Raw genomic sequence first — 27,958 nt, forward strand, 5'->3', positions numbered from 1 at the left:
AAGCGATTCAAACCTGGAGCCAAAAGGTAATGCTACTGTACACTGGTGTCTTTCTCATCTAGAAAGACGACCTAAATAACAACAATGTTCTCTCACCAAAGATACAATTCAATTGATTGTTTGGATGGAATACATCGATACAAAACACATACTATCGCCTTCTGCCCCATTCTGTGATTACATTTATGGCTTTGCACAGACTCGATAGACTAACTGTACACAATTAATTGCTGCCACACGTGGCCAGCTAATCGCTACATCCAAAGAGTTCCATTCTAAAATGCCATATCATCCTCCATTTGAGTCCCCTAAAGAATTAGCATTACAGATAAGCACACATTTTATGACACTGAAGTAATGAACCTTATGAAGGCATCTGCTTACCAACTACAAAAATGTTTGACAACAGAACTTGTGCTTAAAAATATTTCTTCCCCAAAATGGAAATAAAGCATTTTGGAATAGAACTCACCATTTCCTGACTTCCAATTCAACCTTCAACAAAATACAACAATGGCTCGAAGGTTCTTAAAGAAAGGCACAAACTAGGCTTCCGGTTTACCTTGCCAGTCCTGTGGCAGAAAACGAGTTTCAAACATTCTCTCAACATCCACAGAGAGAAAATAAATGAAGGAAAAATGACAATAAAAAGCCCACATTTATACAGACTGTACAGCTTCCAAATGATGCATAGAAAAAAAAAAGTTAGTAAAACATAAGGAAATAGTGGCAAAATGCAATGCTATCATTTGGTGAAACATCAAAAACAAAAACAGTGAGACCTTTAAAAAAACCTGCCCCCCCCCCCCCCCAATGTCCCCCACCCATATTCTTTTGCATACAGTGTTGTCATGACGAAGAGGAAGCTCCATCATTTGCCCTCGTACTTTGGATTGACGACAGTCGTTACGGCACTCTTGTAAATGGGATTCTCACCCTGAAGAGAGGGAGAGAGAGCGGGAAAAGGATAATGAGTTAAATGTGAATGTTGAGTAATGTGATTAGATACAGCACACCACAACACTCATCAAACCATAACATAGCTTAATCTGCACGTTTTCAAAAGCAATTAAGCAGGGTTACAGAAGTCTGACAGAAGTGATTTTTAAGTACAGCCTTTACTAGGATGAGTTCCATTCGACTAATAAAAAGACCATACACATTACAAAGTACAATGTGAATTTTTCAACTACATGTTACATATAGATGACTTGTATGTCAAATATATAAATATTGCATATATAAATACTGCATGTAGTCAACATGTTACTTAGATGGTATGTAACGTTCCTGGCTGATATTGTACAGTGCAAACAATTGATTATTTGACTGCCTAGTAAAGACTACCTACATTGCATTACTTGGATGTAAAATATCACCTCAAGCAGAATATAGCTTATTATTGTAATGAAACGCTAGTCTGGAAACCAGACAAATCTGCCACAGGAAAAAGATTGGAGATTGGTCTGGCACTCCTCAGTTTTAATTATATTTTGCTCACCCCAGAGTTGTGGGTGACCAATCAGAGCTCACTATTCAAAGTGAGACTTTCTTTGCTGTGTTGGAGTCTTTGGAAATAAATCTTTCACACTGAAGTTCCAGACTAACGCAGTGATATTATATTAGTCTGGCCATGCGAGGCTAATGAAACACACCGTTATCAAAAACACAGCACACAGTTATCACAGCTTTGATTTCAATGTTAATCAAAGTAAAACTTAATGTCTACCCTCCTCCAAAAAAAAAAAAAAAGACTCTCATCAATTACCCAAACTTGTTTTGATTGACTTTATTAGTGTGGGTGTGTTCTGTACACTGTAAATCTATGCAAATTCACAGACATTAAACACTCCAGCAGTCGAGTGCATGCAGTAGCACACACACAGAGACAATACAAACTTTGTCTTATAGGGCAGCAGCTTTATTCCCATAGCTGGGATTCTGGAACTTATTAATGGGGCTCTTGTAAATGGGATTCCCTTGCTATAGTGGAGAATGTCAAGGAAAGACAAGACAGAAACAGCATAGAAAGAAAAAGACAGTTAATAGGAAAAGACAGAACAAGTCTCATTAGGATATAAGATCTGTTTTATACAGGTGACCAGACGGAAGAAAAAGATATGAGCTCAAGCTAAAGTTAAGACGAAATGAGCATGAGAGGGAGAAAAGGATATAAGAAGCCTAAGGAATCTACTTGAGTCATATTTCTGAATGTGAGCCACTGTTGAACTGGAATCTGTCTCAGTTTGCTGCATGGCCATCCGGTTGAGCTGCTAGGGAGATCTCATACACAGCAGTGGTGATGGCCTCTGCACTGCCCCCAAACACATGCACACTTCCTTGCCTTTTATGGATATGCAGTGCTGTCATTTTGACAGTGAGGGGCAGTACTGGCAGCCATGGGGAAGGGAACAAGCCACTCCCTCAACAGATGGAGACCAAACAGTACAGTAGGAAAGAGCTGAGGTTGTCTTTCTGTTCATGAGAACAGCAGGGGGACACTGAGCTCATCAGAAACATTCACATCCCCTGAATGCATCTTTTCCACAATTTTACAATTTGTTTAAAACTCCATTTAATTTCTAGACTTCTATTCTTATTGTTTCTTTCCCAGTTATAAATATTTATTGCTGATCATATTGCATTTTTGACTATAGGTATTATATTATATATAATATTCAGATAATAGTTTGTGTGTTTTGGAGACCAATGTTTACAACAAAGAATTACAATTTACATTAGTTTTACCAGCAATTTGATCTAATAATTGTCAATGCATTTTCTGTAATTGCCAGACCTACATGTATGAAGCCTTTACCATCCTCAGTCAGTGTTAATGGTTATATACAGGTATCAGTGACTTACTGTGTCCCACTTGGCGTTCATCTTCTCCTTCTCAAACTTGGCAAACTCTCTGCGGTCATGGATGATCATGAGCAGCTTCCAGATCAGCAGCAGGGCTAGACCAATAAGCACAATGCCTGCTACTACACCCGCCACAATGGGGATGATGTCAGGGCCCGCCGGACACTCTGAAAGACACGGAGCGGGCAAACAGCATCATCACACAGGGAACGAACACGCATCATTTGCATCATCATCTATGATGTCACATGTATATACTTGAAATCCACAGACGTAAATACGTAGATGTCGGATTAGCCACTGTGGTCATACGTCAATGCCACAATCTGCTTGCGTCAAACATGCCTATATTCCCCATAATTGCCTCGGCACCGGCAGAGACACTCACCCAGCGTTTCCACCACGAAGACCTCCTTGGTGGTGTCGTTCCGGACGGCGTAAGTGTAGTAGAACCAGCAGTCGTTGGCGTCGCGCTCCTTACAGTGTGTCAGGGGGAAGCTCTGGTCGGTGGGCTGAGGAAGCTTGTCGCGGTCCTTTACCTTGATAAGGTTGAAGTAGCTGCAGTCTCGCTGGCATGTGTCCTTCTTCTCACCAGCCTCAAACGCCCGGCACTGCACACAGTCCCTGTGGAGAGAGAAATATGTACATTTTAGTTTTTTTAATTGAAGTAACAAGATATCAGTAAAGCCAGTAAACGGCCTGCGGGAGGGCAGATGTGCCCTGGGGTATCCGTATCCGGACATAAAAACAAATCCATCCGTACAGTTTATGCACACAACAGCATTGATAGGCAATGTCTTTAGTGCAGAGGGATGGAGGGGAAAGCAGTGGAACATGTACCAATAATGCTGGATACGGGAACCTGAACATCGTTTTTGAGACACATTGTCAAGCGCAATTGAACCCCTGATCTCCAAATCTCCAGGCGGACCACACAAGGCCACTGAGCTGGTGGTTTATACTGTATATTGTGGCCACTCAAAATGTAATTTTTTATATTTTACTGAAAACTGCTTTGTGCATTCTGTAACATAAGAAATATAGCCATTTTAGTTAAATGGATAAAATGTCATCCAATCTGACAGGATATGGAAAACTCACTTGTGCTCCGTGCAGACTCCAGGGCAGGTGGGACAGATCTCACAGGTGGTGCCCTGGAACTTGGGGTTGGTGCACTTGCAGACGCCACAGTCACAGGTTCCACGGCCATTGCAGATCTGTTGATTGCTGGCCACACAGGTGGACTGGTCCAGGGAACAGTCACAGGCACTTCCGGTGTAGTTGGCATCACAGATGCACACCCTGCAATCACAGCGTCCATGTCCTGAGAGAGGGGAGACACAAGCAGAGGTGAGTAGTGTTGCAAAGCAAACCATGTAAAAAAGAAAAAAAGATTCGCATTCACACAAAGCAGTCCAGAAGGCTCACCTCCACAGAGCTTGTTGTTGGAGCGGTCACAGTTGAAGTTGTCACACTCGCAGTACTTGCCACTGTAGATCTCGGCTGGGTTGTCTCGTTTCTTGCACTCACAGGTGCCACAGACACAGTCTCCATTGTTGCTGCAGATATCTGTGCCGTTGTCTTTGCGGCAGTTGGCATCCAGATCCTCCGTCCTCACCTCGTCCTTACTGCACTCGCACAGCCTGCCAATACGCCCCTCGTTACACCTAAAAGAACAATGTCAAATAAAGTTAAAGAGAGCATAGAGCAGACCAGAACAAAATAATCTTAAATATATACAAGGGAATGTAGCCTCACGTTCCCCATTATAGAATGAATGGCAGAGGAATCAAAGTCAAATACTACGAGACACATAACATAACAAAAAACCCAGGAGTGTACCAGTTCACATCACTATTGACATGAGATTAAGTGAGTTATACTTATATTATATGCACAATATAAAACCAATCTACAAAGATAGCTCTAAGGCAGCTTTAACCAGGATTCAGTTGGTCTGTCCATTTCAAAGAATGTGGTCAGGTGGTCCTATCATCTTTCCAGGTCAATGGGGAGTCATGCTTTGATCAGTGCAACATAATAGTGATACGTTTGCCTTCATTCTTACTTGCAAGCTCCACATTCAAAGGTTCCGTTGCCTTCGTGGCATTTCTGACTGTTGGTCTCTCCTCCTTTGGAGCAGTCACAGTCGCAGATGAACTTGAGCACAATCTCCACCTCCTCAGTGAATCCCTGGGGCTTGATCTTAATTATCTCCGGTTTGCCGTGAGACGAACACTTCTGGGACTCCACAGAAATCTCAAAGTGCACCTGAGGAAGATTAAAGTGCCATCACTATCCATTTCTTTACACATTTCAAACAGTGCTACTACGCAATCTTAAGTTCTTCAGATTCTTTCTGTTAAGATAAATTAATAGTAATACCTCATCTCCGATGGAGATGTTGGAGCACTTCTTCCCATTTTCCCCGGTCCCCACCACACCGTTCTTACAGATGGCCTTGTATGTGATGGAGACTCCTTCAGGCAGCCTGCCATGATTCTCTAGGATCACTTCAGATGACAGAGACTAGAACACAAGAGGAGACGGGTTAATGCTGCTCAACACGACGAAAAAACTTCAACTTTTGAATTAAACTTTATCTTACAATTGATTTTAATCCAGCAACAGGTTGTTCCACTGTAAGGAAAATCCATTGGTAGTTGCGTATTTATCAATGGACCAGTTCTGCAGAAGGTACTATTTAGCAGCATCCTGTGGTCAGGTTCATGCATTCCCTGCATTTGCCATCGACGCTAAGGAGCATAGCGTGTCCAACTAGCCATGCCTTTTGATTTCAGTGTAGAATGCCATCTTGCTATTTTTAACATGTTCTGTAAAGGTCTTTGTAACTTTGTTTAGAAAAGTGCTATACATGTTCCTTGAAGACGTGAACACACGACTGATCAACTCACATTGTAAGCATCTATAATGAGCTTGATGACGTTACTGGAGTTGGAGGACAGAGTTCCCACAGCCGACTTGGGGATGAGATTCTTCAACTCCTGTCAGGAATAGGACATGAATGTTGGATCACATCAAATTCTTTGGAATATCACACAAGGCTATAATCATCGGATCACTATGAAGTCTCAAGAGTGGCAAACAAGTTCTTTACCTTGTAAACGGGCTGGAACTCCTCTGTGACGGCAAAGATTGTCTGGATGTTGTGGTCACTCAGCTTCTGCACCAAGTGTGCAATAGAGGGGTAGTCCTTTTATTTAAAAGATAATTAAATGAAAATAACTAAATCAATATGGGAACAAGCAAATACTCAAAGTATACAAATAACACCAGTGGGAAACACCGAAATCATGAAGAACTTAAGTGTCCATTAAATATTATATATTATGCAATAAAGTTTTGGTTACAAAAACGCATACATAGTAGTGGCTCATGGTGTACACGTCGTTCTCCAGGTGACATTTGCCATCGTTGGGCAGGACGATGCCGCCCAGCTTGCCATCTCCAGCAAAGTGGAAACCAGCGTCGGTGGAGAACACCAGCAGGCGAGTCACATTCCTCCAGCCGATTTGTTTCTAACAGGGCAGAGACAGACAGACAGACGCTTCATTTAGAATCAAAAGTCTGACAAACAGATATTTTCGTTTTTAACCCATTTTGGGGCGGGAACCCCTTTTGGTGTTAACATTATGTCATGTTTTAGCTATTGAAAAATAGCAGATCTACAAGCTCATAGCGCGCCACCGAGTGGCGCGCTACGAGCTTGTAGGTCTGCTATTTTTTGAAAAATCAAAGAACGACTGACATAGAAACATCTTTCAGAAAACTGTCGGGATATAGAAGACATTTTTAGAATATGATCTCAGGTCAAAATGGGTTAAAGGGCCACAGTGTTCCTTAGCTAATGCAGTTCAGCCAACTATACTCCAGTGTGTGTAACTGAATCCTTCTCACCTCACAGACGGCCACCTGCATGATGGCGTCGAAGCCGCCCTCAGGAGAGTCCAGGTTCCCCGAGATCTGCTGCTGACTGACCAGCTTGTTGAACTCGTCCCCCTGATTGGTGAGGCTCAGGACGTTCTTGTAGCTGAAGGGACTGGTGCAGTTCTGGTTGCCTGTGCAGGGGTTGAGGAGCCTGGTGGGCGTTGTGCTGATGTACGGCATCACCGTCTTCTCCACAAAGGAGCCGAACCCTGAGGACAACAAGGACTGTGTTTTCAGAGGCTGAGCTACTGTGTTTGCGAGGTACTGTACTGTACTGTACTGTACTGTACTGTACTGTACTGTACTGTACTGTACTGTACTGTACTGTACTGTACTGTACTGTACTGTACTGTACTGTACTGTACTGTACTGTACTGTACCAACGATGCACTATGGGAGACATCTCCCCTGGTGGAATTGATGCTGGGGTGAAAACAGGTTACATAGAAATGCAATCATCAGTCTTTGTGCTGTTCCTGCCAAAGTGTATGCTGAACTTCAGCTCAACAGCGAGCTAAACTCCAATTCCCCATAGAAAGAATGACAGAATCGTGATGTAAAGTTCCTTTACTGAGTGGTTCTTCATCTTTTACAAGGTCATGGAGTAAAAACTGAAACAAACATAAAATACAATACAACATGCATGAGTTCAGTTGTCCTGTTCTTAATTTTACAGTAGCTTGTAAATACAATCCTTTTTAATCCAAAATTACCATGAAATCCCTTTTTTTTAAACATTAACTAAATTATGCATGAAATTGACATTCACAAGTTCACAACATGAAATACAATGCATTCCAATGAATTCTAACTTACAGCATTGCTATTGGTGAAGATTTGTAGAAATTAGAAAGGAAATAAAGCTTTTTGTTGCACAGAGGAGGAGTAGGTGCACTCTCTGTGCTGCTTCTAACATAAATGATGTTTGCAAGCCCACACAGCTGATTACTATCCAGTGCAATCATCTAAACTCACACACCTGCCTTAACTAGGTCAAATGTCACAGTGGCCTCTTCTAATCAAGAAGGCATTTCAATGTAAGAGTCCTTAAGTCTTTCAAAAATAAAGCCTTTCTAAACATTATAACGGCATACAATATAAACAACATTATAAAACAACACAGTCTTTATGTATAGAGAACGTTCATTGCGTATCGGTGATCTCTGGCCGTCACATACTTTGAACTAGGAGACTGTATGATGATGACATTTGACTAAAAAAACCCAAATGAAACCATTTAAACATGAGTTTGAGTTACTCCTACCGATCCTGAAGTCAGAGGTGATCTCCTGCATTTCCCTCTTGAGGTCGGTTCCCAGGTTCTTGACGTTCTCCAGATCGTCCTTCATGGAGAAGGACAGGTCCATCAAGTAGTACAGGTCGATGGGGTAGTCCTCAGCACGCTTGAACTTCAGTTTGAAGGTCTGAGGCTCACCTGGTGGAGCAATATCACAGTATACTATTATTAGTATACTATACCGACATCTCTCCTTTCATGGAAAAACATGTTAAAAAACGTGCAGAAAGTCTATCATTATCCAACTGATCTCTACGCCGTATGTCTATGACCTGTATAAAGCATTGAGAGATTTAACGCATTCTGAACGGGCACCCATTTTGGTGTCGGCATCATGTTATGCTTTAGCTATTGAAAAATAGCAGATCTACAAGCTCATATCGCGCCACCGAGTGGCGCGATACGAGCTTGTAGGTCTGCTATTTTTGAAAAATCGAAGACACTTTTAGAATCTGATCTCAGGTCAGAATGGGTTCATCAGACCAGTGTGTGTCCGGCGGAAACCTCGTATGAATCTGATCTCAGGTCAGAATGGGTTAAAGGAGAATTCCATGCTAGAAGGCTTTCTTGCCTTTATTTGTAGTCGTTACGTCCCCAACAAAGAGGTCCAGGTGTCATTTTGTGCAAAAGTGCATTAATGGCTATTCCCCCTAAATATATATATATCTTTATTCTTTACCAGATCTGAGGGTGAGGGTGAGCTTCTGAGGCTGGATCTGGGTGATCTGTTCAGGGTCTAGTTTCTCGGCCACGTCCTTCTTGCGGTTGGTGACAGGAATGTCCTTGTCAATAACCATGCTGCCGCGTGGGTTCTCGATCATGGTCACGTTGCAGTTCCTTTTTTTCAGGGATGCCAGGTCGTCACATCGGGCTGACTTCGACTCGCCCTGGTTGAGGAAATTCTGTTGTAAGGGAGGAAGAAGAGCAGGAACAAAACAAACAAAAAGTGTTCAAAGTCAGTGGAGATCATTGGTCACCGTCGCATTACAGCCGTCTCAGAATTTAGATGGAAGGAATAACAAATAATGTGTAAAACCGAAGGTTTTAAACCAACAAAGGACACTGGTCATCACATGGTGTGTCAGGAATTTAAACCATCTGATCAAAAAGAGGGAATAACCGTTCCAGGATTTATTTTTTAAATCACTCCAGCTGACATTTTACAAAGGGTAACTAGGATTCTTTCATACTTTGAGCCTGCAGGAAAAGCCAAGAAAGAAGGCAGGATAGTTCTCCAATTCACTGACTCTGTCTCTATGACGTTTCCATTCTTTAAACAAATCATTTCCATTCTGTTATTTGAAAATGTAAACAAGGATAGTCACAAATATTCTACAGATGCTACTCCTGGATCCAACATCAATTATATGCAATTCATTATTCTTGGACAACAAGCATAAAGAGAAACAGATGACCAATAAGGTTAATTTAACTTAATTATCTGTATAGATTGAATGCACATGATAGCCCACAAGGCACAGAGAGCCTGAGACAATGCACAGAGTCAAAACGACCTGATTCCCAGGACACAACAAGACCTTAGGAATCCTTTTTCTCCTCGGCATCAAACATTCATCAACAGTCAACACTAGATTTAAGTTCAAATTAAATGAATTACTGTTAGTGTTTCTGTAGAAAAGCAATTTAGTTCAATCACGATTATTAAGCGTAAATGTATTCCACAACACTATGGATTTATAAAAACAACCACATTGGGCTTTGGTAAATTAGAGGTTTTATTGCATTACAGTTTCTGACTTTCAAAACACAAATAATAGAGTATCCAAAAGATACATACAAAATGTAATTAGAATAACTAACACTCTGTGTTGCTGAGCCTCTGTTATATAACTGTGACCTTTTAAATCATGATCAACAACTTATGCCATAAGCAACAAAACGGTCAACCATTGGTGTGGTCAACCACACCAATTCAACTCCTTGCAACTGCCATTATCATTGGTGCAGTTTGGGCTTTAGACAGCACTGATACCACTGCTCTATATATATAAAATATACAGTAATAACCACCTCAGAGAACACATCACTCAGACAAAATAACGATCATCACACCAAATGATAAAATAGTTAAATGTAAGCTTTAGCAATGTAACTCACCACGTCTGTGCACCATCCACATGTTTCAGAGACCTGGATACATTCCCCACATGACTGTGCATTTGCCTTGATGCAGATACTCCCCTCTGAAATGAATACACAACAACAATGAATGCACCTGTGGAAACAGCATCATTAACCACTTGAACCCCTGCGTCCCTCCCTACAGTATTCCGAGGGGAATGTTTGCCAAAGATTGCTTGTCTACAAGTTCGCAACGTGTCATGTTGCAACGTGTTGTGGACTTGTACATTGGCTATTTTTGACAATGAGATTTGGTGCAGAGTGAAAAACAGCGAACCAAGTACAGTTTCAACTCATGTCCGTTTACCAAGTAGGCCTATAGAAGCACTCACTTCACTTAGGTGCTATTTACACGAGGATGGTGTTCATAAAAAACGGCAAAATAAAGTACCGTTTAGCGCTGTCATTTAGACGAGAACGGTGTTCTCAGGAGGTGAAAACGCATCGAAGTGAAACTGCCTCCCAGAGTGGAAATCTTTGAGAACGCCGTATCCTATGGTCTCCATATAAACAGGCAAAACGGTGAATCCGCAAAACTTATGACATCATGGCTCACGTTGGCTCACAGCGCATATGTTTATTACATTGATGCAGAGCCATATCATTATGATATAATGGAGTTCCTGAACAAGCCTCCCTCCTCGCCTACAAAGTGCTGCTCATCAGTGATGTTGAATGTAAAACCATGATGTAAATAAAAAGCCTTGTGATAGACGGCAGCCGCGGCAGCAGCGTTTATGTAGCCTAATGTATTATACAATATATACCATCCCGTGGCGCGCCCAGCGCCGTGTTGCGCAGGCTTGCGTGAAGGTTTCTTCTTCTTGTACGTGGGTGACCTGTCTATTTGGCAGCCCGTTATCGCCACCTAGCGACAGTATAGCAAAATAGCACATCATATCGTAACGTGTGCGTTCTCATGTAAAGGGTAAGAATAAATGAGAACGCAACGGGACTTTGACGTGTTATATGGAGATGGTCCCCGTCTAAAAGAGGCCTTAGTCTTTGTTGCTGGCAGTGAAGCATGGTATGGGCTACCTTCCAATTGAAAATAAATGAGTCATGCTTCAGGCAGTATTTCCAAGAAATGATGTGATCTTGTAAAAAAAAGTATTGTCATAAAAAACTATAATTGAGTAAGTGATAGTATGGTACCATAGTCTACAGCATACAGTAGATAGTTAGGAAAAAGCCAAATGGAATAGTGTAATAATGAGTGGTCTGCGCATGCTATAGCATATAGTATAATAATCTGAAGTGCCAGAGTGAATGCTATTAGAAAGTGTTGCATTGCTAACAGGAAAATGTTCCACTCAACAATAAGAAGTGCTCGAAAATGTGTTGAGAACACAAAGTTCTGATCTCATAGCACAAAAGCAACCGATAAAAGTTAATCAATATAGAGCACCGAAGTCTGAATCCACGGGTTCATGTACTTTTTATTTGCATTGTAATCCCCATGGGGGGATTTTGGATTGCCTCATATAAGAACTGTTTGGAAAATAAACGTGTCATCCCGGCCGTTTTCACGGATATGAAGAATCAACTGATTGAGAGAAAACATTGTTACTGCTACCGAATTAGTTACATTTTCCATACAGATTACAGAGACACCTCCTCGACAATAATGCAGAGACAGCTTGTTTATTTTTGGACCACAATGCTTATATGAAACGATTTTAAGATGACCCCATGTTATTCTCCATAGAGAACCAGGCAGAACCAGGGGATGAGCGAGTGACGTAAGAACTTTGGCGCTCTATCGCCCTGGTAAATAAACAAGCTTCACTTCACAAATGAATAGCATGTTAAGAAGAATATATAGTAGGTCTACATGTACAGCATCTCATCCTGATTTCAGCAGGAAGGAGAAGCCCGAAAGAGGATGATGTGACACAAAACAAGAGCAGGAAGTACCAATCATTGTAACAAATTGATGTGATTTGGTGTTTTGTTGTCAGTAAAGAAATACATCATAATTATAATGTGTTCTGCATCTTACCTTGTTGTGCCCTGCTGTTATGAAGGACTGATAATAATGTCGATATCAAAAGTAACCGGAAATCCATCTGTACAAAAGACACAAAAAAAGCACAATAGGGTTAGTCAAAACAAAATATTCAGTCAAAACCACTCATTCCATTTACAATGAATGCAGAAGTAGAATAAAGATACAATTCCTAGATTGTCAATGCCATTGTTACAAAGCAAACAATAAGCAGGACTGCAGTCAAAATTGCAGCATCTCACAGTATTAATAATAGCCCACTAGCCACTACAGACAAACAGCCTCAATAATGGAACTGCGGTCACATGTTAGATGTTAACGTGATTCCTGGATGAGCAGCTTCCGCACTCACAGCAGGTATCAGTAAACAACATGTAAACAGGAACCAGGCAGTGTTACTATGCTAATGCGCGTGTGTGTGTGTGTGTGTGTGTGTGTGCTGTCCTGTATATGCATGCGTTTATATTCCTCAGGTTTTTGTAAGGCATCTGTAAGATGCATTAACCTCACAGGGTTAGAATTTCTTTAACAGATGTCAAAGTCAGACTCAATTGATTTTATATAAATATTTAAAGACTTTTCACACATCTTTAAAAAAAGACCTTTTGGAGACATATAGACCATACTGAGGTCGAGTTCTACGCTCCCAGGAAATACCCAGAGGAAGACTGTTGCTGTACCAAAGTTGCAACATGTCCAAGGTGCCACTTGATGACTGAGAGGAGGACCAGCGCAAACTCCATTTCCAAATATGGAGGAACTATTATGCTATGTCCAGACACCGCTACCACAAACCACAGTACATTATTTTCTGACGGCTTTTGGAGAAAGTCCCAGTGCTGCTCTGAGTCTGCACTCCTAACTAGAACTATAACAAGAGGAGATCTTCATTCGGGTTTCAAAATAAAGTCTGCTAATTATTCCAGATAAACTGAAGATGAGTACATTTACATTAACCAATTAATTCCTATATACACTTTGTCGTATGACAAATAATGGAAATAGCACATCTGAAACTGTTCGTTTTCTACTTCTGAATTCTTTTGAAAATATTCACCTTTAAAGCCATGCCTTATTTAAGAAGTGACAGTCTTATGTTGCCTCCTGATCATAGTCACTAAGAGTGCATCAGGATGATAAATAATAAGTAAACCTGTCACCCAATTATGTCTATTGTAAATCATATTGCATGCCACTTTTGTTTCATTCTTGAATCTCGTCTATGGAAACTGTCTGTTTGGCGTGACAACAGCTTAATGACAGATTTAATGGTGGGCCAACATTCCTATTAAGCTAGGTCTTGTCTTGTGAAGGACACCGCGTAACAGAAAACAGAAAGCTGTGTGTGTGTGTGTGTGTGTGTGTGTGTGTGTGTGGTCCCTTATTTGGTCAGGCAGCTTCATGCCTCCCCCCTCCTCCTCTTCATTCCCTGTGATTCCCCTCACCCTCTGTGACACATTTCCGTCGACCGACTGCCCAAACCTGAGAGTTAGCAGCTTACTGCAGTTCTTTCGCACTGCCCCGGTATGATACACAAACCCAGCCGGGCGGTGTTGACTGAAGCTAAGTCAACAGCTGTGTGGCGAGTGGTGACTCGATTCACTCAAAATAGGCTGACCTCTAGTTTGGACGATGATGTTTTTTTCTTCTTTTTTTTGCAACTTCATGACTTCATCTGCATCCATTTGGCTCATAGTTTTTACATGTAATTAAGCACTGCCTTCTGGTACAACTTGATATCATTTTCTAAGCTGTGCTTTGTGAGAACGTTGCAGAGGCATCGGAAATACCAGCACAGCAGTGGGTCAGAGGGTATACGCCTCTATAAATCAACCACATCCTGTGAGAATATATAGGGCCTAAAGGCCATCTCCAAACTGAGCTCTCCTAAGTGTCTCACTGATATGAATCACACCGTCTGTAAGAAGTTGTGTGGGGTAGGAAGACTTGATTGCCTTGAAGAGACCAATGCAATAATACAAGCAAGTAACAAGTCTGATGCTGGCGTATGTATATTCACGCTATATTGAGAAGTGTCACTTGTATCGAGTGAAACGGCACCGAGTTCTAGTAAACAAATAGTCTACATTACAACATCCTGTGAACACACCCCTACCCACACCCCTCAGTGATGCTAATCATAATGGTAGTGACTAGTGCAACAGGGCAGCCTGATTACGCAAACCGTCAGAAATGCTAAATAGCCCTCAAAGGGTAAAAGTATGTCATGCCAGGTTAAACTTATGCTAAAAAGAAAGCCTAATCAAGGTTTTATCTTCTATGTACAACATCTTGTTAGATAAAAGGGACATTTCACCACTGGAAGAAACTCCAGTCACTCAATGTATTTGTAGTAGATATATAGTTTGAAATTTGCACTCTATGGCCACAAATATTATGTAGTTTGTGTGTTAGGGTTTGACTGGATTGCTGGATTACTACAATGACCATAATGCTTTGGTGCACTGTGAAGAGAGGGGGGGCTGCCATACTGAGACAACATGTAGTCCAGGAAGGACGTGAGACCAGTGTCTGACATCAGACAATTTGAAACACTATATCTAAAAACACATATTACCCACATAAAAACCCCAGAAAAGTGTTTGTCTCCCAAACATTAAAATAAGATCTGATTGTGGCCCAGGCCGTAGCGTAACGGTCTGGGCACCGGACTGGTAATCCAGTCGCAGTGTGCCGCGGGTTCGACTCCCGGACCCGACACGGCCTTTACTGCATGTCATCCCCCCATCTCTCTCCCGTTTCCTGTCAGCCTACTGTCTGTCCCTTCAAAAATCAATAAAAGGCGTAAGCCGCAAAAAAAAAAAATATATAAAATAAGATCTGATTGCAAAAGGGGTGAAGTGGCCCTTTAATGGCATCCATTTGGTTGTAGCCTACCCCACGCAGACCTCCGCGGGGACCCCCCTTATCCACGGACGCCCACACAGACTACCGTGGACCCCCGCGGAGGTCGGCGTGGGGGTCCCCGTGGAGGTCGGCGCGGGGACTGGCCCCATGAAGTGAACGCCGTTTGCGTAACTCTGTCTATATCTAAGGCAGACTATGGGACGCAGACTATGGGATGTTCCTATCCCATTGGCTGAGAGGTCGGCTAGAGGCAAAAAGTGTGTGGTTGCCGAGAGACGAGGCAGCCAATTACAAATAGGTCAATATGGCAGTCAATGAGAAGATAAGTCGCACTACCAACCCGATAGAATGTAGCCCAGTCTGCTTTGCAGCTGGTAAAAACAATTACCTTATTGTCGTAAAACACAGATTTTTTTACAAGGCAGTAATTATATGGATTAAACAAGGTTGTATCAAGCTCAGTGTCAATTAAGGACACTAAAAGTGAAGAAAAAACCTCATTAAACAACAACATTTTCCCAACAAACAAAAACTAGACTGAATCAAGTTCAGAATTAAGTGGGACCATTTCCAGAGAATTCAACCCTGACAAACAGCTGTAATGACCGTCTGTGTACCGCCACATTCCTTTAGAGACACTTAAAGATTACAGCTCTGAGTGTCATCCTCCACACGGCAACAAATTGCAGAGAACTGTCAGAATGAGAGTCGGGTAGAACTGAAGGGATGTCATCATTTACGGTGTAAGAAGTAAAAACAGATGTTTGCGCTCAGATGAATTATGATCATCAGTTTCAGTGCATTATATGGATTCAAAATCCTCTTACTTCGATTATTAGATCACAGTAGGGTCATCAACTTGAAATGAGAAGCCTAGATGATGAATTTGTATTGTGTTCAGTTACCGGTTGTGGTAGGGACAAGTCACCAGTGACAGTTGAATGAACGTAGTAGAAACTCTCAAGTGACCGTTAAGAGGAGATATCACTCACTCAACAGAAACAAACTAAATCTTCAGTGCTGCTTCCACAACTGATAAGCAATTCTATGGCAAAAATAAAGTCAGTTCAGCACTGCAGCCATGGTACGGACACAGAACCTCGACAAGAAAAGTTAAAAATATGTAACCTAAAAATGTAACCTAAGTTTAAGTTGTGTATGAAACCCTTTCATATAGCTAGCTACTATATTTGACAACATATCCCTTTAAAATATGATTACATTTTTCCCCGTTTGCTCTCAATAATGTAATGGCCGTGATCTTTACCTGTAAAATGCATAACCAATATGTAACCATTGAGAGGACTTGAACCAAACAAGTGGCAGAGCCACATTTGCCACCCAGAATTCTGATACCAACATCCTATCCTAGCAGAAACAACTGAAAGCATCACTAGTAACTTTAAATATTTTGAGTGGTTAGAAGCAGCGCCCAGATAATGGACTGCGTGTGCCCAACCTCTTTGCCATCCTGTACCCGAATGTGCAAGTCGCATGTTCTCTAGCCTCGGATACCGCAGGCGTTTTGTTTTCAAATAGAAGAAAGAAAAACACCTGGGCATAGCCTAAACTCCTCTCTCTCTCCTAGATCGACACACACACACACACACACACACACACACCCTCTATGCCCAGATAGATGTCTCTTTCAGGCTACAGGTACAGTTTCAGAGACCTCAACACTCCCAGCTAGTGAGATACATTTCTCTGGGAACTTTCCCAGCCATACAGCTGGAGCTGCCCGTCTCATTTAACGGTTGGGAAAATCCACTGGCCATTCATGGAAAACCATGAGACAACCTGGCAAGAAGCCATGGTATGGTGTGTGTGTGTGTGTGTGGGGGGGGGGGGGGGGGTCATATCAGTTTCAAAAGAAGCTGTGAATCAGGGGAAAACAGTCAGTTAGTTTAATGTGAAAGACAGTTAACCCCGCACAAATGTAAGATGCAGCTTGCGTCTCCAGTCATCTCGATTCTCTGTTACTTTTTCCGCAGCATCTTTCTTTAGTACGTCCACAAGGAGTGTGACACCCTCATGATCGATGACAGTGTTGCTGCCAGGTGGTTTGCGGTCTTTGCCGGTGATGTCGATGGCAGTGACCAGCCAGCCCCATTCTAATTATGGGAGGCCCCCGCTGAATAGGTATAGGGTAGACCCCAACCTGAGAAACATTTAAGCCCCAACTGCATGAGGTTGGACTACCACACACACACTGCCATTCAGAGCCCTCCCTCCATGCAATCGCTCTCCTGACTTCAAGGTCTTGCTCTGTTGAGGATGGGGAGGGGGTTAGGTGATGTCAGTCTTGACATTTCAGTGCAAGAGCAACCTTGGCATCTGTGCCTGCTCCACATAGTCAGATAGCAGGCAGATGTCTTGCATATCCTAGGTGTGTTCAGACTACAGACCTCCTAGGTGTAATAGTGAAGCCGAGTTTCCATCATTTCCATCCACCGATAGGCTGCCTAGCCCAGGACTGTAATGAAGAGGAAAGAAGAGGAAGCAGCACAGCCCGGTCTAGATTGTGTCAGCAAAGAGCAAACCATCTACAGTGCGTGTAGGAATTACATTTTGTCCTACCAGCCAGACTGACAGGTCTGCATCATTTACTCACACTCACCAAAGACAAAATGTTGGTGCTTACTAGTGCAGTGGGTGTTTTTGGGCCCTTAACCCATTCTGACCTGAGATCAGATTCATACGAGGTTTCCACATGGACACAAACTGGTCTGATTAACCCATTCTGACCTGAGATCAGATTAAAAAAATGTCAGTCGTTCTTCGATTTTTCAAAAAATAGCAGACCTACAAGCTCGTATCGCGCCACTCGGTGGCGCGATATGAGCTTGTAGATCTGCTATTTTTCAATAGCTAAAGCATGACATGATGCCGACACCAAAATGGGTGCCCGGTCAGAATGGGTTAAGTGAGTCACAGACATTTGTCCATTCTAAATAGTACCGGTACACGAGTTTAATTATTGATTAATGGTTCATGTCTCAATGAGTCAGTTATATTTCTCTGATGCCGACCCCTGCCAAGAATTGATGTCAATTATAGTAACAGTGGACTATGAGGTAGTCAGCATGACTGCTGAGACTAATATTTAGAGTAGTGTGGATCAACTTTGCAGCGCCATGGCTTTGTATGGTCACGTCTAACAAGACGACAGCCAGACATGCTCTGCGTTTGTAAGCTCTTACTGTCTGGAATCCAATCTTTCATTTATATTACAGCCACCATTATACACCAAGTTTAGCTATTAATCAAAGATTCTCTGCAAGGCAGACACAGTGCGCTAGAAAGGGGTTAATAACATATAAGTGAATCACTTCTATCAGCAGAGAGTGATCGACGTTTGCGCTACTCTATGCCGAATTGAAGTGGACTCGGACCCAGACTTTTTTTTTTCTCTCCCTGGAAATATAAACGTCTGGGTTTCAGAGGCTACTTCTATGTTGACCAACTTGCAGATATGAATATGTGCATGCTGTAGTCAGTGTGGTACTAAATAATACATGAAGTGGTTGATAGTACTTCAATTAATATTAAAGTAATTAAACATAGTCTTCTATTGTATAACAGTCATGTTCCAATTAGATTTGTACCAGCTGGACAATGTTCCACAAACTTTAACCAAAGATATGAACAGCCATTAACTATACAAATCCTAGCATCCATATTCTGGGCTTGTTATAATAGGTGAACATTTGAAGAAAATAGACGGGAGATTTGGCATTTAGGCGAAAAAGGAGGGTACCTGGGGGATCCCAGTCAACAAAGTATAGCGCATACGTGGTGAAAGGGAAACGATTAACTATTAGTAACATAGCTGGAATCAATAGCCATTTCAACACTTTTGATTACATGATAACAATGAGGGTCGGAGTCACGTTGGGTTAATGCAAATTAAAGAGCATACTCCATAGAGTCCATAGTGAACATACATGGGAATGTTGTAAATTGTTGATTTACAGGATCAGACAAAAGGATCGTCAATAATCTCGGAGACAGCTGCCGCTGGGGAGCGCCGGGGGTAATTCAACCCAACAGTGTCTTCTTGTCATGGTCTGCTGCCTGCAGACAGGTCAGACATTTTGATTCAATCTACAGTCTCTGAAGAAGGCATGCCTTGAGAGGACCAGTGGCATGCTCTCTGTTATGTAAATTCACCAAGCACATTCCACTGAGAACATAGCTAGTTGCCTTGCAAAGAATTCACCCCTTGTGCGATGTCCCTCCGCCTACAAACTTTAGTGCTAGAGACATTATTTTGGTCTGGTATCTGTGGTGAAACAGAGTGCTGGGAAACCATTAGAATGTGGTCTGTCTAAACCTCACAACAGGGGAGGAATGGACCAGATTATTGAAATATAAAAACAAACAAAATTCCCTACCTATCTTTTCATAAAGTAAAGAAAACATAAAGGCAATGCAATTTATATTCCCGTTTTATTATTGATTTCATCTCATGTCAGTTTTATTCTCACGTGTGTATTCTGTTAGCGTTGTTATAAATATGGCTGAATGAGGTGTCCTCCAAGCCTAAAAGGACACCTGCATAGTATTAGTAATAGTATTTATAATATAACAACAGTTAAGAGACCTGAGTTTATATTATATGGTTCACAAGACCGAGGTTTAAATAATCCAAGTTAGTCAGCTATTGATGGTGTCTACCGTCTAGGGCGGCTCTGCTGACAAAGAAACGGCCATAACTTCTGCATCTAAAACGGTGTTGGGATTTTCCCTGATTGTAGTGGGCTCTGCCTCCGACACTTGAAAACAGGAGATGAGGCAGAGCATTCATCTCATCACAGACAAGACATGTCACCAATCTTTCTGTAGTGTGTGTGTGTGTGTGTGTGTGTGTGTGTGTGTGTGTGTGCGTGTGTGTCTACCGAGTATATGCATGGCCATGCATGACGCACGTCTTAGTAACCCCTCTGTGACCCGTTTGTGAAGTCCACAAAGTTTTGAACAGACTAAATGTCTCCACACACCGGGCGCGAATCGGATGCAAATTCAGATTTTTAGCGGCATTTCTCCATCGGGTTTCCGAAAAACGTGGCCGGTGTGCAACCACCTTGACTGTTTGCTCAAGGTGAAGCTAAACAGAGCTGTAGTGTGGCATATCAGCCAGGTAATAATTAACAAAGCTCTGCTTTCGAGTTGGAAAGAGCAGTCAACACCAACACCGAATAATGTTCAACATCTACAATTTACCACCATGTAGTATATAGACAACCAATAATACACACAGGAATGATTAGTCTATTGTAATATGACTGAATATGAATGTTGCTTGCTCACGCTGCTCTCTCACATGCATGAGAACGAAAGCAACCACGACAGGGTTGCCACAACAACTTCTCCGTTTCATGTGAGTGGGTGGTTAACCATGCTAAGCCGCACATATATTCAGCCCTAGACAACAAACAACCAATGGCTGTGTTCTAGTAGTTTCACACATGTTTTATTTGCATACATTGAATTTTTACAGTCATTTATGTGTTTAAAGACTCTTGAAACCTCATAAAGCTACACTGTAACTTTTTTGGAGTGAATACATTTTTATTTTGACCAAACTGTATAGCAGAGTAGCCCATCTTATATTACATTTGGCAAAATGTTTGTTCAATGTTCAGTCATCGTGTTCATTGGACAGGACTGATCACCTCAGAGTTAGACTCAACCCTAACCTTTAAAAAACATGTGAAGAAAGTCACTAATACGATTAAATTAAATTATATTTTTAAACAAATTAGACCATTCCACACAGTTGGAGCGGCCAGATCGTATCTTCACCGTATGATCCTATCACACATTGAATACTGTTTCACAAACTGGTCTTGCACAGGTGTGACTACTCTCAAACCCATAGAACAGCTCTACAAGAGTGCGCTCAAAGTGTTTGACAGGAAGCCCCACTCATATCATCATTGTAACATAGCTTTGATAACTTTAACATTTTCAAACAGGTTGGGGTCATATACAAGACCCTACATGGTCTGTGCCCGCCCCCCCTAAGTGAATTCATTAAACAAAAGCCAGATAGGGGAATCAGTACCAGAGCCACCACTCGAGGAGACTGCGGCAAACAACATTCGGCCAAAATGTCCTCTCAGTACAGGGTTGTGTAGCATGGAATGGCCTTCCTCTGCGTATAAGGGATAGGGTTGCCACCAGTCCCTTAAAATACAGAATCGTCCCATATTTGAGAATTAAATGATGCGTCCCTTATTGAACCAATAAGGAACGCAGTTTGTTCCTTATTTTCCTAAATAGCCCCTACACGTCAACACTGAATTTAACAATAATGAACAAAACAAAACACAGGAAATATTAAAGTCAGCACAACTGTTCTAGCGGGAGGCACACACTACCTAAAGTAGCCTAAACCAGTGGTTCCCAAAGTGAGGTCCGGGGACCCCCAGGGGTCCTTGAGGGAGTTCCAGGGGGTCCCCAGCTAAATTATAGTTTGGAACCAAATGGACCCTTATGGGTCTGTAACTCTGAGAGTGTACAAATGGAACCAAATGGACCATCAGAGTTAAATTAACATTGATTTTACAATATGAATTGGGGGTCCCAGAGATAGAAATGCCATTAAATGGGGGTCTGTATAGTACTAATGCATGTCAAACTGGTACTTGAAATTAAATGGGTTGAGAATCACTGTGTAAAAATCTTCTCTTATGGGGGTCGCTGGCATATATTTTATAATGGGCTGCTGATGTTGTTTTTGGAAAACAAAATTCTACTTCAAAAGTTGTGGATAGCATACCATAAACAATAAGTTGAAGGGAAACTTCAACTTATTGCTTCGACTTATTGCTTCAACTTATTGCTTCGACTTATTGCTTCGACTTATTGCTTCGACTTATTGCTTCGACTTATTGCTTCGACTTATTGCTTCGACTTATTGCTTCGACTTATTGCTTCGACGTATTGCTTCGACGTATTGCTTCAACGTATTGCTTCAACTTATTGCCGGCCTTGCCGCACACGCCTGCGCCGCAAGGCCGCGACAGGCGTAAAGAGTGTCCCTTATTTCAAGATCTCAAAGGTGGCAACCCTAATAAGGGATTGTGCTACATTTCCCTCTTTTAAATACAATCTGAAAACCAAAGCTGCAACCATTCATGATTATTTTAGGTGTATTTCTTTTTTTATGCCGTGTTCCCTATGTAATGTTATGTAAATGTATTCCACTGTTTGACTGTCTGTTTTTCCGTTTTGTGTTTCCTGTGAGAGGACTGTGGATGAAAATTAGCAACTGTGCTATATCCGGTGTATTTACGTCCATTAATATGCATCGTCCTGTCCAAATAAACAAGTAAAGTAAAAAAGTGTGCTCCACGGCCACGCCTCAGACAGCGTTCACTGAGACGACCTGCTTTTATGGACCACAATTCTTAGTGTAACAACCATGTCATGTTGTCAACAGAGCTCTGCTACACGACTCTCATCATGTTGATTGGCTAGGACCGCAGATATGTTACACAGGCGTGGCGGATACATCACGCATTGCCACACGTCGGACCAGGAGAGAAATTCACCCAAAATAGCTCATAAGCTAATCATTTTGCACTTATCTGTTTGCAGTCAATGGCGGTAATGTCCGTACTCCATTGCTTCACGAGCCGATCTCGCAATGTTCTCAAAGCGCGAAATGGGCGACAGTAACCGAAAATGTATTCTATTTGATCAATACTGTCACTTCCATGTTTTCCGAGGCGACCGTGTCAGCCCAGTGTAATACTGGAATACTTTCATTACCGTGAGCAAGGAAATACTTATTTTTGTTGTTACTTTTGGGTGAATTAATTAATTTATTGAGTAGCTGTGTAATAAGTGGGATAATTTACACGTCGGTGCCTAATCACCCTGATTAATTCTCAACAATGACCGGCTGGCCATAAATTATCCCTTGCATAATTAACACGGTTAGTTGTATTTGGTGATCCTGTGGTACTGACAAAATCTCCCCTGAGCAAGCAGGCATGCTTGGGGTAAAGGTTTCAGCGCTTGCACAGGGAACCTGGGTTCCAATCTCTGGTAGGACATGATGAAAGTTAAAGAGGGCAGCTTTAAATAGTCCACATAAAGGGAACTGGTGTGTTCAAAAGACTTCTTCAGAGTAGGATTGGTGCCGACCCAAAAGCCACAAAATAGCAAATTAAGTTGTCAGTAGTACTCCATTACTCTCTTCTACATTCCACTCAAGCTGTATTAGCCAGCTTTTGTTTTCTTCTAGTAGGTTTTAACAGTTTAGAGTTTTACCAGTCACCAGAAATACTCATTTAACTCCACAAAAGCAAACTATTATTTATTATATATATATATATATTATTTTTATATTACAGTTCAGAGCTTTTTCACACCGACAGACACACATTCTACCAAGAATAGCCAGTTATACACTTGTCTGTCCCTGAAGGCTCAATTCTGCAGTACATTTTCTCAGTATTTGTGTGAAGGCAATTTGATGAGAAGTAATTTGTCACTTGTATCATTGACGTTGACACGCTAGGAGTCCATCACATTATACATTTAGTTTAAGTCACTAGTCTGGATAAACAGCTGCCTTAAATGGAAATGAAAGAGCATGACAGCCAATCAGAGGTCCAGATTAATCGAGAGTCGAGACACATTATGTGACATGCGCGTACTATCTCCTATTTGTGGAGAGTGGGGCACCACAAGATCACATCCACCCACATAGCCTTCCTGTCACTATGTTCAGAATACAACCACATCGACCTGAACAACAACACTGAGAGAAGCATCATTTTGCTCAATTCATTGAACTAAACAAGAAGTCATAAATGTATAGTCAAACCTGAAGCCTATATTTTGTAGTGTATATATTATTAATGTTTAGTTCAACAAGCAAGATTCCTGTATACACTCAAATGGAACATACACTTAAACTCAAAGCCGATGATGAAACACAGCACAGCTTCCCCAAGTATCATGAGATGTGAATGCGCAGGGAACCATTCAAAACAAGTCCACATTGTTAATGCTGGGCGGTTCCATAAAGATCTGATGGACTCCCTTCCCCCATCTCGCCTTCAAACAACCAGCCTGCCTGCCAGCCCCCACCTGCTGTTGGAAGTCACAGTCCACTTTCTGTCCATTAGCTCCCTGAGCAGCCTGGCAGGACCCTGCATCCATTTCCTTAATTAAAGCAAGCCAAACCCCGGGCCCTCTTTTCCTTAATGGCTTGTGGATGGATCAGGAAGAGGAACTCGCTTTATCTATGAACACAACACGTTAAAAGGAAATCCAACCTAAACACAGGAATGCCCGGCTTTATTATGACTACTTTCATGTGTTGCCATTTTGTCATTTAACCGATATAGAAAATATTCATTATATTGCGCTATATTGTGCTGTCATGTCTCCTTTTCTTGTGTTTTTAAGCCACAAATAAAAACACTGACTTTTTGTTTCATTCCAGATCAGTCTTTACAGTGTTTGTCAACTGCTCAAAAAGATATGCTGCAGGGTCCTAGCCACAGTGGATATTTTGGAATGAATCAGAAACTACATTTATTAACGTCAAAATAAATAATAGATGTCCAGTGCCTGTGTCATTTTAGCATGAGTGTTAGGCAAACACTCACAAATACAGTGTTTACAAACACAGAAGTTGTGGAAAAAACATATGTGGAATGGTTAGTGGAAACTATACCAGTGAAAGATTATATCAAAAATTACTTGCATTTAATTGAAAATGTAAGTATGGATGTCCATGTCCCTGTAAGTAGTAAAGTTTAGCCTTGCTCAACTTGTAAAGATTCTGAATCTGAACAGATGAGAGATAGGATTCATAATGAATTGTAACCGTTTTGTAAAGTTATAAACTTGACATAATATGCTCTTTGCCTGGAACTTGTCTCCCTAATGGGGGCTGCATGGGAGGAGATACCAATCACTAACCATCCTTGGGGAGATGAGATAACGCATTCCCTCCCAACCACCAGCGCCGTACTCGTCGCTGCTGTGGTGGAATGTTTTTAACAAGCAACTTAATTCAACACGATACTCACTTAACTTAGTTACTAATAGTATTCTAGGCTTTTTGTATTTGATAACCTAACTCTGCAGTCCTCTTCTTGGCATTACACACAGCTATAGATAGTGCTATATTATTCTTAGTTTCATATCTATCCATCTCAGGCTTCAACACAAGGAACACGAAGGGTGGGGCTATGCATCACCAATATTCCATTGCACCACTCACTCTGGTCCATTACAGCTAGGCTGACTCATACTGTGTCAGTGTGTGCAAAAGACATACCCTACTATTGACTGCAGCAGACAACTTTAGGAGGCCGAGTCTGACCGCCTCGCTCACTGTACCGGTTCCAACACCAAAACAATGTAACTAAGGGAAGTGACTCAGTGAGATTGTGGGACTGACTTGATAAGAGAATCTAGTAAGATGTGACATACCAGGCTTCTTGGACTTGGTATCACTATCTCACACAACATCTCCCCCTGCCAAAGAAGAAAGCTATGTAGTCTATAGGTACACTGCAAAATCCTCAGTGTCAGTTTACCTCTGAGTGTGGAAACACGGACCCTAAATAAACACTGAGGCTTTTTTACTGTATGTGTGATCCACATGTGTTGTTGTATACGATCAAAGAACTACAGTATGTGCCTTGATATAGCGCGGTTGCCATATTATTACAGAGTCGTCTATCTATAAGTACTGACAGTCTACTAATTAAACCGAGTCACTGTGGCCCCCCTGTGACTAACTTAAGATTTGCGGCAAAAACTTGGCAAGCATGAGTGGAGGAGGGAGAATGCGGATTACTGTTTTCACACAGTTCAACAAATCATTCCCAGCAGCTAGTGAGCTGGACGCCTTGCCTGTTGCTTCTCCTTAGCTCAGCTAACAAGAGAGACAGAGGAAGAAAACACACCCTCGGGCTACATGGTTCGAAGTGGGTGAGGTAGGCAGGCAAGACCTATCTTGTCAGGCTTACATTCTGCACAGTGAGCTGGTCTGTGGGCTGTGGGCAAGGATCAACAAAGAGCCTCTGGTTAACCATCCTGGTGTTCTACGAGGTGTCCAGGATTTAAGGTTAATCTCAACCACAGTTTATGTGACCCATAATAATCCCTGTTTGGGCAGACAAGTTTATATATTTGTTTATAAAAAGGAGTCTGCTCTAATTGGACGTCTTTCAACTTGATTTTTTATTACAAGCAAGTTTAAGATTTAGGCTACTTTGTACTTTACTGGTTTGATTGATTGAAGTATGTATTAACCGATTAGAGAATTACAGTACATTTCAAGCACAACTCAATACAAAACTGTTAAGTGTGGATGACACCATAAAGCATTACACTTGTTAACAATAGGGTCCACCATGTTCAATTCATCACAACAAATATACTAGAACTAGATTCGGGAAGCTCAGACTTACTGCTCTTAAAGTGAGCCAAGACCTGTGCAGCATTCTCCTTTAGTTCCATGCAGCAACAGCAAAACTCCCAAGATATTACTTAGCCTGGACAGGCTAACTATAATCTGGTACTAAAGATAAAGTAAAGTCTTATCTGTCTGTGCTAGACAGACCTGTCTCAACTTCCTGCCAATTTAGAATAAACCAGGATATTCTACTAACTAGGCCCACGTGTTTTATTATGTATACCCCCTAAATATACTGGGAGATTATACCTAAATGTCCAAGGAGGGAAATAAAGTTGTAAACTATTTCAGGTCTGAGAATGGTTCACCTACAGAAATCCAATTTATACAAATAAAGCATTTATCAAATTCCCCAGGGAAAGTGGCCATTACCCAAATACCTACTGATTCTCTTTACTTAATGCAATTTATAATGATTGCAGCTTATCCGATTTAGCTGAAAAGTGGAAACTTTAAAAACCCAGTGTTCAAAAGAAAACGTACTACATTCCCAACAACTAAGTTGTATTGATCGTGAATTCGTGATGAACGGAAACAACATTTAGAAACAATGCTGAAACTGTTTCATTCCGTGTTAGAAACACTTTTATACTGCCCCTCCGGTCATATAAAGCAGGACGAAGGCCTAGTTTTTCTTCGGAACCAACAAAGGAGGGTTCCGGGGAGAAAACACGCACGTTCTCAGAAAGCATAAACACCAAGACACCATAGTAGGAGAAGTTTATACGAAACATTAATCAACAGTCATTGAGGGGAGAACTGACAAAAGTAACTGTCGTGCCTAACGAATATCCACACCCAAAGATGCAGTCATCATCCTCTCTTTGTCGTTCTCGTTGTGTTCCGAATGGCCGTGGAACATGATGGGCTGTTTTATTATGTTATTATTCACTGCCCAGATCAAGCAACTTACCGTAGTGGTGTCCGAAGGGCTGTTTTATCTCTGGATTCACAGTGACATCTGCGGCAACAAAGTATCCGTCTTTAAAAGAAAAGAAACAGCGGGGACGGTAAAACTGTGTTGTTGAGGAGGGGGGGTCCGCTGGTCCTTGGATCTTCTAGTCTTTTCAAAACAGGAAATCTCTCCAAAGTCTCAGGCGTACGTTGTCCAATTAAATCAACGTCTATCCCAATAAAAAACCGGATTCTAGAAAAGTAAATGGGCACGGGGTAAAACGAGAAATAGGGGGCAAAGAGCCCTGCTTCACACTGGACACGTTACACAGTAAGTAGTGGGGATTCGGGAAATCTTTTTTCCCTTCAGCAGCTTTAGAACCACCTCTCCTTAGACCCGCCCATACAGGAAGTGATGTATGCAAGCACTGAGGGGGCATTGATTGAACCTGTGAACCCAACCTCAACCCCCATAACA

The 27,958-nt window shown here is 41.8% G+C and overlaps 1 protein-coding gene across 1 annotated transcript; it reads right to left on the reverse strand.

Annotated features, from left to right (window-relative positions):
• Window positions 1–803: 803 nt before the first annotated feature.
• Window positions 804–27,830, reverse strand: LOC310870631 (integrin beta-1-like). The gene is made up of 16 exons (XM_083781890.1): window positions 27,500–27,830; window positions 12,255–12,321; window positions 10,229–10,314; window positions 8,790–9,012; window positions 8,078–8,248; window positions 6,784–7,022; window positions 6,249–6,404; window positions 5,984–6,079; window positions 5,781–5,870; window positions 5,251–5,394; window positions 4,934–5,136; window positions 4,294–4,532; window positions 3,967–4,189; window positions 3,254–3,489; window positions 2,866–3,032; window positions 804–937 (listed from the first exon to the last, which is right to left on the reverse strand). Exons 2-16 carry the CDS (start codon window positions 12,319–12,321, stop codon window positions 872–874), a joined length of 2,406 nt encoding a protein of 801 aa, XP_083638016.1. The 5' UTR covers window positions 27,500–27,830; the 3' UTR covers window positions 804–871.
• Between the last annotated feature and the right edge of the window lie 128 nt (window positions 27,831–27,958).

Source organism: Protomyctophum parallelum, assembly GCF_964188405.1.
Source record: "Protomyctophum parallelum genome assembly, chromosome: 14".
NCBI lineage: Eukaryota > Metazoa > Chordata > Actinopteri > Myctophiformes > Myctophidae > Protomyctophum > Protomyctophum parallelum.